At 41.9% G+C, this 13503-nt stretch overlaps 1 protein-coding gene across 1 annotated transcript in view; it reads left to right on the top strand.

Moving 5' to 3' along the window:
* Positions 1 to 13503, top strand: part of DPYS (dihydropyrimidinase) — an 88509-nt gene that overhangs the window by 66105 nt on the left and 8901 nt on the right. Inside the window, exon 8 of the mRNA XM_027131588.1 lies at positions 10838 to 11045. Coding sequence (XP_026987389.1) covers positions 10838 to 11045 — 208 coding nt within the window. The remainder of the gene's footprint in view (positions 1 to 10837; positions 11046 to 13503) is intronic.

Below are 13503 nucleotides of genomic sequence, written 5' to 3'. Positions count from 1 at the left end.
AGAGGTGATGTTGCAGTGACCCCGTTTAACCCCGGCGCCTGTCTCTGTGACCCGACAGTGCTTCCTCGAGGCAGCTGCCTTTTGGGTCCAGTCAAGTTTGAACTAGACAACCGTATCGCTAATTGGGACTTTGGGGCTGTGCTAACTCTGGCAGAGCCTCCAAAATGCTCTGTTTTCCGAGGGTCGATGAAGTGCTGCAGTGCACCAGGATGGAAAGAGATGATTAGGTGTCACCAGAGTTCTTGCCCAGATGGAAAGCAGATACTCACTATTACAATTCCAAGTGTTCTGGTAACCTTTTTAATGAGTGAAGAATGTAGTGCTTTCATCGTTGGAGCAGGGGGTGCTCACGGATGGTGGAGCATGGTGAAGGAGGGTGGAATGGGGGGTCAGCCTGCCTGTGTTTATTTCCTCCCAACCGCGTACTTCCTGTGTAACTCGGACAATTTACTCAACCCCTCTCAGTCTCCATTTCCTTGTCTGTTAAATGGAGATAATGAGTTCTTGAGAGGTCAGGTGAGGCAGTGCACATGGAAGAACCTAGAATATAGCTTAATGGACATTGACCACACCTGGAACTTGCTGGGCCCCTAATTGAAGTGACTTGGAAATAGAATCATGTGATGTTCTGTTTGCCTCATCACTTTCTCGGGAATGCTGGAGGCCAGGGCTCTGTTCTTAGGATTGCAGAGCCGGAAATTCTCTCTGACTTCTGAGGAGGTGCTGTAGCCCACCCTGGTGGATTTCACACAGTTCACTGGCCGCCTGTGTCCACGGATCTCTCTCCTGGCCACAGACTTTGCTCTCGTTCTTCACTAACACACCTCACTCCCAGCTGTCACGAAGTTATTTTCCAGTGTCAAACTACATTTCATCTGCCAGCGTTTCTGCTTACTACCTCTTTTTATTTTCCTCAGCAGGGATGGAGGGAAAATAGGTCATCTTTTTCCTTTCAAAAAAAAGAGTAAAGTTTAGAAGTGCCCCAGACATTTCTGTTATCCAGCGTTCTCTTTTCCATCCCTTTATTGAGAACCCCACTGACTTCCCTTTATATTCCAGGAAGTCTTCTTTCTTCCTAAAATATGGTATTAGAGCTGAACATAATCATAAATACCTGGCCAACTCTGGTGTACAAGAAGGATATTGTGTGAATTTTACCCAGTGTATTCCTGTGTAGAAAACCCACATCTTTTTCTGCCCAAGTTGTGCCCCTAGATAGTCTGTCAAACAATGTCATCTTGCCAAGGGCAAGGCATCCTCCCAGGAAGGGTGACAATGTAATTACAAGACCAAGTCCACACCCCACCCCAGAAAGTTATTTCTAACTCTTACCAATATGTTAGGCCAACAGCCTCACCTTCCAAAAGTTGATAATCATACCTCACCTATAAGCACTTACCTGTTTAATATTCATAAGACATACATCCTAGTATCATGCTAGCTTTTGCTGATTCACATTCAGCTCCTCATTTTTTTGTGTGTGGTACGCGGGCCTCTCACTGCTGTGGCCTCTCCCGTTGCGGAGCACAGGCTCCCGACGCGCAGGCTCAACGGCCATGGCTCACGGGCCCTGCCGCTCCGCGGCATGTGGGATCTTCCCGGACCAGGGCAAGAACCCGTGTCCCCTGCATCAGCAGGCGGACTCTCAACCACTGCGCCACCAGGGAAGCCCTCAGCTCCTCTTCCTTCAAGACACTAAATTATTTTTAATTCCCCACTTTCTGAAAACTAGTATATAGAACATGAAATATTTATGTTAAGTAGTAATGTCAAAATTTGCTAATAACTTATTTTTAGATAAACAAATATGTGTCTAAAATGCCTTCTATTTGCTCAGTGCTGTGCAGGGCACAAGGGGTGAAAGATGTGGGACCTACTTCCAAGGTCAACTTTCTAGAATCTAAATCCAGTTTATCTAACCATGGTCTGCACCACCATCCATGACCTGGATGACATAACTCCAAGGACAAAATAGCCGGCTTGCCTGGTCAGTTTATTTCTTTAAGCCAATGTTTGGGCAGCATTATTATGAATCTGTATTGTTTTGTCGTCCATGTAGCACCAATAGAGTTCCAAGTTATTGTCCGATTTAGATTTAATAATGTGGCTGAAGCAATTCCCATTTTCTCTTCTGTGGGAGGCGGTGCAGAAGTCTGCATAGAGGATGGAAGATTGATGGGTGCAGTGAGCAGCAACTTTGCTTAATAATGAGAATGTACTTGAAGTAGCACCGCTTAGCATTTCCAGAGATGTGGTTGCTTTGCTCCCCATTTATATAACTTGTCACGTCCAAGAAATTCACAGAAGAACGAGTCTGAAATAGACAGTTGGAACACACGTCAAAAAAATATTTTCCATCATGATCACGTGGAGAATGGCCAATTTCAGTTTAAGGAATTTTTAATAGCATCCTAAATCCCTTGCCGCTAAACAAAAAACAGACTAAGAAACACTAGGAAGTAAGGAACGAGCTGCTTCCCATTTGTTTTCTGGTGGATGAAGAATGTTTTCACTGACTGCATGCTTTCCCAGTAGCTTCTCATAGAGCTTTCAAGGGGCAACACTGTCTAGTGGTTAAGAGCCCAACCTTTTATCTCACCTGAGCTGCATGAACTTACTAGCTGTGTAACATGGGGTGAGTTATTCACCTTTTTGTGTCTCATCATCCTTGTCTATTGCACGGTGCTATTGGGAAGCTTTAAATGGTTACTATTCCTTCATGTTGAATATACAAGATGTCATATAACACATGTAGAGAGATGAGGTATATTTTTAAAGAAGCCACTAATAGACCTGATAATGATTCTTTCAAACTTTTTTTTTCTTTTTTGGTTCTCATGGCAACCTGGTAAGGATCCATCCATGCCATGGACAGAGTGGCTGAGTTGGAGGAAATATAACAAAATACCTAAACAAGTCATTTCTCTGGGGTCAGGAAGACCCACATTGTTTTAAGAAATCCTCTTCCTTTCCCCGGTGTTCTCTTTGAATGCACACGGGCAGTCTCCCGCAGGCTTTTTTGCTTCAGTGATTTTCTCATCTATAGGAGCACGCAGCTCTTTGATAGGAAGCTATTTGCAAAGGGACAGAATGTTTTTCTGCAGCTGTGATGTGAGTGGTATCAAAGTTATAGACAAAGTTGAAAAATAGCTTAATGTTATCTTCAAGGCTTCTGCTTTCCTGTCGGCTTGAGCCTTGGAGATGTGTATAATTGGGACTCAGTAAGACAACCTTGACACCCCTCTGCAGAGAGATGTGCCCGTTTGATACAGGCTCAAAGCGAGTTTGACAAAGAGCAGCTTTTCCCTTGGGGCAGGGTGACCACGGAGAATCTGCCAATGAAGAGTTAATGGCCCAGGAACCCCAGCTTCACTTATCAGATGGGAAGCTTTTAATCATTCCTATCCTTCCTGTTACCACCAGGACGGGCCAACAGCCTAGCCATCCAATCAGTAATTAGAGAGAAGGTATTTCTCTACTCTCCTGACCTGACTATCATATTGTTAAATTTGAAAAATATTTGGTGATGAATTTTACAGCTCTTTGGTTTTACTTATGAGTGGAATCAGAGCACCGCCCCACATTTGCATCTGTTCTGTGGACAGATTTGGTGGAAAATAGTTTCTGGTTTCTTTTTGAGTCACAAACCTTTTGAACTGTGCCTCAGAGACATCCATGGGCTCTTCATTACAGGAATTACTCTCCAAAGGACAAGGTCTTTATCAGTCAGGGTCTTTGGTTGCAAACCATAGTAACTAACTTATACGCAGATGAGCAAAAACACACTCTGTGGGAAGGCCATGGGGTGCTCACAGACCAAAAGAATAGTCAGTGCTCCAGGCTTTGAAAGAACAGAGTCCAAGGCAGCCCTGGACAGCCTGCAGCAGGAATTGCTCTGTGTTCAGGGATGCACCCTCCAATCACTTAAAAAAAATTTTTTTTTGTCATTCTACCAAAGATTCAAATTCTTGGGAAACAATGCAGTTCCCCCTCTCTTGGCTAGGGAAGAATAGGGCGCCATGCCTAACCATCTTGCCAGATATCTCCAATGGGGGAGAAATGGTTTTTTTTTTGCGGTACGCGGGCCTCTCACTGTTGCGGCCTCTCCCGTTGCGGAGCACAGGCTCCGGACGCGCAGGCTCAGCGGCCCTGGCTCAAGGGCCCAGCCGCTCCGCGGCACGTGGGATCTTCCCGGACCGGGGCACAAACCCGTGTTCCCTGCATTGGCAGGCAGACTCTCAACCACTGCGCCACCAGGGAAGCCCGGAGAGATGTTTCTTAAAGAAAAACTGGGGGAATGCTGAAACCAGAGGAAGGGAGAATGTATGCCAGGGGATGGAACTACAGTGCTTGCTACACTGCATTTCTCAGAATAGGATCACGTGTGTGGCTGAAATGCACTGCAAAGCTCCATGTCACCTGCTCCAATTTATCTCACAGTGTCGCTGAACTTAGGACGATAACATGTTAGCCCATTGACTGAATCCCTTTTAGTTAGAGCCCAGACATGTGTTTCTGCTTTCTTCTAAGATGGTTGAAAGAAAAAGGTGGATCAGGCAGGGTTCTTAGCTGCACCCAAGAGAAATCTACGCTAGGTGGTTAAACAGAAGAAGAATGTATTAAAAGAACTGGGCGGCTCAGAGAATCTCCAGGAGGACCAGAAGACCAGGCTGAGAGGCTGTGTACCAGGACCAATGCCCCAGGCCTACCATAGGACAGTGGAGAGCCCCAGTGTTGCCCCTGGGCTCAGTTGCCATGAATCGCTTCACTGAGGCAGGGCTTGGACCCTAGTGCTAAACCCCTGTCACAACTGGCCTGAAAAACAGGATTGAGCCATCTCTCCCTTCACCAACATGGATCCTGCAGCACCTGCTTCCTGAGTCACCAGCTTGCCATGCAAAGTATGGTGCTGGGGCACCATTTTGGAGGAGGCCAGGTCACATGACTGGGCCCCAGCTGCAGAGGGGCCTGGGAAAGCATGTTCTGGCTTCTGCCTTAGAACAGAAGGCCTCTGCCTTGGAGGAAGCATGTTCAAAGGAAAAACAAGTGTCCTTAGAAAGGCAATTGTGTGACTTTGAACTTGTGTTCATTCCACTAATGGACCACGTCTCCCATACCACACTAGTAATGAATAGATTTTAAATACATTTTGTGGGCTTCCCTGGTGGTGCAGTGGTTGGGAGTCTGCCTGCCAATGCAGGGGACGTGTGTTCGTGCCCTAACTGGGCCCGTGAGCCACAATTACTGAGCCTGCGCGTCTGGAGCCTGTGCTCTGCAACAAGAGAGGCCGCGATAGTGAGAGGCCCGCGCACCACAATGAAGAGTGGCCCCCGCTTGCCACAACTAGAGAAAGCCCTCGCACAGAAACGAAGACCCAACACCATAAATAAATAAATTTAAAAAAAAATTTAAATACATTTTGTAATAATTTTATAAACCTTATGATGATATTGCATTCTATTTTTTGTTGAAAACAAATATTGAAAACGTACCACAATTTTTTTAATCTTCTTATGACAGGGTTACAGATATACCAGTATGCTCAAAAAGTGGCAGTGATTCCAACCTCTCAGAGGTTCCTTCAATATCAAGCTGTATGAACCTTGGGCAAACTCTTACACAGCTGTATTTCAGCATTACCATCCAGGATATGGTGTAATAGTACTTAGCTGCGGACTTAATCGTGTTGATAATATTGGTATTGCTAAGTATTTTTAGTTATCAAACAAATGTTTCATCTAACTGGATAAGATACAACTAAGAATGATAATTATAACAATGTTCCTTTATTTATTTCTTACTAATGAGCTTGTACAGTTCACCAGAAACGCTAAGTAACAACAGAACTTTAGGATTGGATGTTTACATTCCATGTAAGTCAGTGTTCTGTTATTTCCAAAACACTGTAATTATCAAGAGATCATTACAATTGATTCAGATAATGCTATAACACAGAGGAAAATGCAAGGTTTTGCCATGGGTTGTCAGGGTCAGCTTCTAGGAACCAGAAGCTGGTCCTTCCCTTCCCTTCCCTTCCCTTCCCTTCCCTTTTGTTTCTGTTTCCTTTCTTTTCTCTTCTATTTTCTTCTCTTCTTCTCTTTTCCAGCTTTATTGAGATATGATTGACATGGGACCAGGATTTTTGAGCAGAGTCTTGGGGCAGGGAGGGGTCAGATCTGAGCAGTGAGACGGGCACCCAGGGAAAAGGAAGACTCAGAAGTGTGGAAGTTCCTAAAGAACTGGAGACTTGCAGCTCTGGCTGGAAGGAAAAAGTTGGGTGAGGAATGACACCCTGTCAGACACCTTCCAATGTGAAAGTGGAAGCACATTCTTTTTGCTGCTGGTGATAATGCCGAGAATTTACATTTTGTGTTAATTTGACCTCATTGACATAATGCCTTATTATAGAGAATCACTTAGATGTGGCCTAATTGCCTTCTTTCTCTTGCTAACCCCAACGCTGAGAAAGTCAAGAAAATGACCTTTGTTTTGGCTGTGGCAGAGAAATCTGATTTGATATTTTGTTGTCACAGATCTTTTGCTTTCATATTTGTTTGTTTTTTCCTAGGCCACACAAGCACTTTAATTTGTATATTTCCTTTTGCATTTGTCCACATGCATATGTATTTTCCCATGCTTTCTGTAACTTTTTTTCCATTTAAATTATATAATTATCATTTTCTTTGCTTCCCCAGTGTATTCTTATTTCTAGTCTTTCACAGAAGCCCAATATTCCATTGAGTAATCATTGGAAAATTGTTATGCTTCAGTTTTTCAATAGTTTAGATATCATAATGGCAATTTTTGTGTATAGAACTTATTTCTTCTGTTAGATTATTTTCCTAACAGCATCTGTAACTCTTAACTTCCTGCTTGGAAAAATAAAGTTTTATGTCTTAGGGTTTTCCCTTTTTTGCCTCCCATTCTTGTATATAACCATTTCATCATGAATTATTATGCATTTTACTTTCTCTGTATGGCAACCTTACTAATCCATCTGTCCAGACATGCTTATATAACATTGTACAGTATAAGCCCAAGAGCTTCTGCCGTCAGTGTAACTGTGATATGCAGGAAAGCAGTAGCCCAGACTATGGAAGTATCGCAGAGAGATTGTGATGGTCATGAAACGACACTCTAGCCTGAAGGTCTAAATCTCCTCTATGTTGTTTCCTAGATTTATTTTCTTTAAGTTTGTATCTTTCATCACCAACTCATAACTTATCATAACTCATTCTATACCTAGTAACCCTTTAACCATTTTCTTACTTTAATGACATTACTTACTATTTGATCAGTACTCTTCCCTCCTCCTTAGTGTTTGAAATTATTGTTGTTGTATTTGTACCTACCTCCTATTCATTAACCTTTTAAATGTTTCTCTCTACCAGTAAGTTGGTTCCTAAGGATACTGGAAGCTCTTTTTGTGCAGCATACACTGGCCATAGGACCCAGTAATGCCACTCATGGGAACTTACACTAAGAAAAGCGTTCACACCTAACATGTACATGAATCTTTATAATATCTGTATTCATAATCATCAAAAACTGAAAACAACCCAAATGTCCTTCAGTAGGTGAATGGATAACACTCTATGGGGTATTCATGCGTTGGAATACTACTCAGCAGTTAAAAAGGAATGAACTATTGATACACACAACAACTTGGATAAATCTCAAAATAATTATGCCAAATGAAAGAAGTCAGCTTCAAAAGGTTACATACTCTGTGATTCCATTTACATGACATTCTTGAAAAGAGCTCAAGAGATAGAGAACAGATCAAGGATCTCCAGGAGTTACGCGTGGGGGAGGTTGCGACCACACAGGGATGGTATGAGTTTTGGGGGGCGATGGAACTGTTTGTGTCCTGAATGTTGTGAGGATAACAAATCTATCCAGGTGTCAACATTCATAGAACTAACACTAAAAATGTAAATTTTATTGTATGTTAACTTAAAAAATATGAAAAGATTCCCGTTTCATCAAAGTAGTCATAGGTCCTTTGACAAGTTATGTAACCTCTCTAAATCTCACTTTATTTACTTGTCAAGTGTAGACAATACTCTCTACCTTGAAGAGGTGTTATAAAGGTGAAATAGAATGTCATAAAGTATCCACCTGACATACAGGAACATCTTCTTTTTCTTTTCCATGCTGATATTTCTCATTGGGAGCAGATTCTATTTCATGATTATTATTATCTGGGCTTTTCTACAGTTATTTGTGTCTTGGGGAACAGACTGGAGGGTTTCAAGCAGAAAAGTGACCTGATCTGATGTACATTTTTAAAATATGATTTGAGCATCTTTGTGGGGGGATGGTAAGGAGTGTAGGAGGGTAAGAATGGAAACATGGAGGCCAGTAAGAGGTGTTGAGGGTTGTCCAGATGAGAGATGATGGTGGCGTGGACTCGGTGGGAGCCATGGAGGGGGAGAGAAATGGGCAGGTTTGGGATTTATTTTTTTTTTGGAGGTAGAACCAACAGGCTTGATGATGGTTTGAGGAGTGAGGAAAGGTGGCTGGGGGTGTCATTTACTGAGATGAGAAACTCAAGGGAGGAGCAAACTCCAGTGTGTGGGCTGGAGTCATCATGGAAAATCAAGAATTCTGTTTGGATGTGTTAAGGAGTGGAAACCAAACAGATAATTGGGTACAGGATTCTGGAACCCAGGACCAGGTCAGCATCGTGTCGTTCATTTCCACTGGAGGTGGCACTGTGAGTCTCCCAGCTCCGCCCCTCCAGATGAGGGTTGCAGGGGAGCTTTTAGCTGCTATTCCTTTGACCTAGCCTTGGGATTTTTAGCAAAGCACTTTTCTTTAATCCATTCCTGAGAGCAAGCACTTGTAGAAACTTCAGATTACCCTTGTATGATCCACTGCTGCCAGATTTTCTTTTTCCTTTTCCATTTAATGTGATTTAGGGAAAGGCGAACACCCAGTATTTCCAAATATCCAGCTTAGAAGTCATTAGTCATATTGTATAAGATTGAAAAGTATTAATAAAATGCTGAGAATGCTGATGAATATGCAGATGCATGACAAAATATGCTGAGATTATGTTCAACATATTTTGTTATTTTTATTGTCCTCAAATGTCCAGTTTTGCCACAGACAAGGGAAAGAAATTCAAGATACAATTTTCCTTTTCAAGGTATAATTTTTTCTATGTTGAATTTTTTAAAGTTTTATTTTTTTATACAGCAGGTTCTTATTAGTTATTATACATATTAGTGTATATATGTCAATCCCAATCTCCCAATTCATCCCACCACCACCACCCCTCCCACCCCCACTTTCTCCCCTTGGTGTCCATACGTTTGTTCTCTGCACCTGTGTCTCTATTTCTGCCTTGCAAACCGGTTCATCTGTACCATTTTTCTAGATTCCACATATATGCGTTAATATATGATATTTGTTTTTCTCTTTCTGACTTACTTCACTCTGTATAACAGTCTCTAGGGTCTCTACAAATGACCCAATTTCATTCCTTTTTATGGCTGAGTAATATTCCATTGTATATATGTAACACATCTTCTTTATCATCTGTCAGTGGGCATTTAGGCTGCTTCCATGACCTGGCTATTGTAAATAGTGCTGCAGTGAACATTGGGGTGCATGTGTCTTTTTGAATTATGGTTTTCTCTGGGTATATGCCCGGTAGTGGGATAAGCGTCATAAGAGACTACTACAAGCAACTCTATGCCAATAAAATGGACAACCTGGAAGAAATGGACAAATTCTTAGAAAGGTATAACCTTCCAAGACTGAACCAGGAAGAAATAGAAAATATGAACAGACCAATCACAAGTAATGAAATTGAAACTGATTAAAAATCTTCCAACAAACAAAAGTCCAGGACCAGATGACTTCACAGGTGAATTCTGTCAAACATTTAGAGAAGAGCTAACACCCATCCTTCTCAAACTGTTCCAAAAAATTGCAGAGGAAAGAACACTCCCAAACTCATTCTACAAGACCACCATCACCCTGATACCAAAACCAGACAAAGATACTACAAAAAAAGTAAATTACAGACCAATATCACTGATGAATATACATGTAAAAATCCTCAACAAAATACTAGCAAACAGAATCCAACAGCACCTTAAAAGGATCATACACCATGATCAAGTGGGGTTTATCCCAGGGATGCAAGGATTCTTCAATATATGCAAATCAGTCAATGTAATACATCACATTAACAAATTGAAGAATAAATACCATATGATCATCTCAATAGATGAGCAGAAAAAGCTTTCGACAAAATTCAATACCTATTTATGATAAAAAAAACTCTCCAGAAAGTGGGCATAGAGGGAACCTACTTCAACATAATAAAGGCCATATAAGATAAATACCAATTAATGATTGCCTCTGGGAAGGGAGGGACAGGGATGGAATTTGAGGGACAGGGAGGTATTGAGGAAACCTCCACTGTGTTTGCAAAACGTTAAAATTCCGTAGAGTGGGGTATTGAGTCAGTGTGTTCATCATACTCATCTATGTTTGAAATATTTTACAAGTAATATTTTGTTCTTTAAACATATACGTAAAAATAACTTAAAATTATAAACACTAGAGACAATGCCCTTCTTCCACTCACTCCATCCTCATTAATCACCGCAAAGAGTGACCTACTGGGTTTTTCTCTCAGAAAATGTAATTACTTTGCAATAAAATGTTAATGCTATGTTCTATTCTTAAAGTCACTTGTTCCAGTGATAAAGCTGTGGCTTAATAGAGTTGCTAAATTTTCTTCTAAGTCATTCTTTTAATATTTCATATTTGTCATATGAGCTGGTAATGATTGGGAACATCTTTGTTTTTACATCAGGACCATTTCGGCAAAAACTCATCATCAGGCTGTTAACTTCAACATCTTCGAGGGCATGGTGTGCCATGGGGTGCCCCTGGTGACTATTTCAAGAGGCAAAGTGGTGTATGAAGCTGGAGTTTTCAATGTCACAGCAGGAGACGGGAAGTTTATTCCTCGTAAACCATTTGCTGAATATATTTACAAACGGATCAAGCAGCAGGACCAGGTGAGTTGGGGCTAAGTGGGCTGTTAACACGGGCTGGATTGTCACTTGCTCCTGGATGCTGGTGATGGCGTTGTCACATACAATTGGTTAACATATTCACGGGGTGTTAGAAGAGGTTATGAACAAATACAGCTTTCAAAGAAAAAAGTCATTATTGGATGGATGCAGTTTCTTTTGAAGATTGGTGTCTATCGGGTTTCCTAATGGACCAAGTGAGGTTTTCCCAGGCAAGTGTAGGGCCCTTGTGGGCCTTTTGACAATTGCTGTTAGTCAGGGTCCTCTGAGAAGCAGCCACCCAGATGGATAAAGGTGTGAGTTTTTTAAACACCTGGGAGAGAAAATGGGTGGGAGCCCGGGAGAGGCTGGGAGAGCCCTCAGCCTGCAATTCAAGCTTGGCCCCAGTGAAGGAGAGAGGGAGAAAAACAAGTGGTGGAAACATCCTAGGCTACTATGCAGACCAAGAAAGATTGAGCAAGGCCTGCAAGCAGTCCTTGAGCCATCTCCTGCATCTAGCCACGTGGCGTGCTGTCATTGGCTGAGAACGGCAGTGGGAGGCATGTCCTGTGACGAACCAAAGGATGGAGTTCAAACTCAACTACTGTCCCTTGAAACATCAAGCTCCCTGTAGCTGAAGGTCTGCAAGGTGTATTCTAATGACCACCAGAGCAATGGCGGAGTTTGAGGTCAAGGTAAATATGAATTCTACCTTGGCTTCCCTTTTCCTAGCTGTGTGGCCAAGAGTAAGTGTCTCTATCATCCTTGGTCTGTTTCCTCATCTGGAAAATGACAACAGTGTTTTCTCCCCAACAGATTGCAAGAGTCAAATGAGATTTTAAAACATAAGGCACTAGTAGGAGGTCAATAAACATCAGTTCAGTCTCTTTGCTTTCCCCCTTTGATGACCGAATTTATAATAGAGGCCTCCAAGTCTTTGTTATAATCCAGCTGTTAAAAAAGAGGTGTTTGTCCTTTTAATATGTCTTGGATTTTCCAATGTTTGTTTAGCTCATGCAGTGTTTTTAAACAGTTTTAAAAATTCACTTCACTACACACGGTAATATATCAGAATTTTCAGACTAAAACCATCTAAATTGCTGGGTTTGGAGTGAGGCGGGGCACCGTGTACCCCCAATCCCACATGGTAAGAGCAGGCTGGAGCTGGATGGCCAAGCCCCACAGAGGCAGCCTTTCTGATTTTCACCTACAGGCTTCACTCATTAATGTTCCCAACTTGGCCATGTAGCCCTTAGAATTTGTAACCCTTGGGTTAGTTCTAAGGCTTCTGTGTCTTCTTTCCATTTTAAAATATACTTCTCTTTTTCCAAAGTTCTCTGGCTGTTTTCCGATTCATTTCGTTTGGGTCTTGTAGTTTCTTTGATTTCTCCTCTAAAGTCTTGTGAAAATTTTTTGCTTGTGGATTCTCAGAGTTTGTTAGATAAGATTCATCCTTTTTTTTTTTTTTTAACCACTTCCTAAAGCTTTGATTAAGTAAACAAGTGCTCTAGAATGCTTTAAATTCTCAGGATGCTACAATTCTTTTTTTTTTTTTTAAGATCTTTATTGGGGTTTAATTGCTTTACAATGGTGTGTTAGTTTCTGCTTTATAACAAAGTGAATCAGTTATACATATACATATGTTCCCATATCTCTTCCCTCTTGCATCTCCCTCCCTCCCACCCTCCCTATCCCACCCATCTAGGTGGTAACAAAGCACCGAGCTGATCTCCCTGTGCTATGCGGCTGCTTCCCACTAGCTATCTACCTTACGTTTGGTAGTGTATATATGTCCATGCCTCTCTCTCGCTTTGTCACAGCTCACCCTTCCCCCTCCCCATATCCTCAAGTCTGTTCTCCAGTAGGTCTGTGTCTTTATTCCTGTCTTACCCCTAGGTTCTTCATGACATTTCTTTATATACTGTATTTCAGTCAAAATATTTAAGGTTGCAATTTATTTTGCTGGGAGTTAATTTGTAAATATTGACACTGACAGGTGACAGGTAGGTAGAGACTATAAGGTTTCCATGTATTTCTAAACATCACATGGTAAATAACAGCAATGCTAACATTTACTGAGCTTTTACTGAAGGCAAGGCACAATGCTAGGGGCTCTGTCACTGTAACAACCCTGTGAGCGAGGGAGTATTATTTTCCCCACTTTATTTATTTATTTACTTTTGGCTGCATTGGGTCTTCGTTGCTGCGCGTGTGGGATCTTCCCAGACCAGGGCTCGAACCCGTGTTCCCTACATTGGCAGGTGGATTCTTAACCACTGCGCCACCAGGGAAGCCCCCCCACTTTAAATATTAGGAAACTGAAGCTTCAGGAAATTAAGAAACTTGGTCATGTCACACAGCTAGTATATGGCAGGACCAAAACATAAACTCCGGTTATCTGACTACAAAAGCTGTATACTTAAGCAGTAAACCATATAACGTAAACCATAAAGATTGAGTTAAA

Source organism: Aethalodelphis obliquidens, unplaced genomic scaffold, assembly GCF_003676395.1.
Source record: "Aethalodelphis obliquidens isolate GAN/ISIS:26980383/991018 unplaced genomic scaffold, ASM367639v1 scaffold39, whole genome shotgun sequence".
In the NCBI taxonomy this organism is placed as follows: domain Eukaryota; kingdom Metazoa; phylum Chordata; class Mammalia; order Artiodactyla; family Delphinidae; genus Aethalodelphis; species Aethalodelphis obliquidens.
This window is presented reverse-complemented; position numbering and strand designations above follow the sequence as displayed.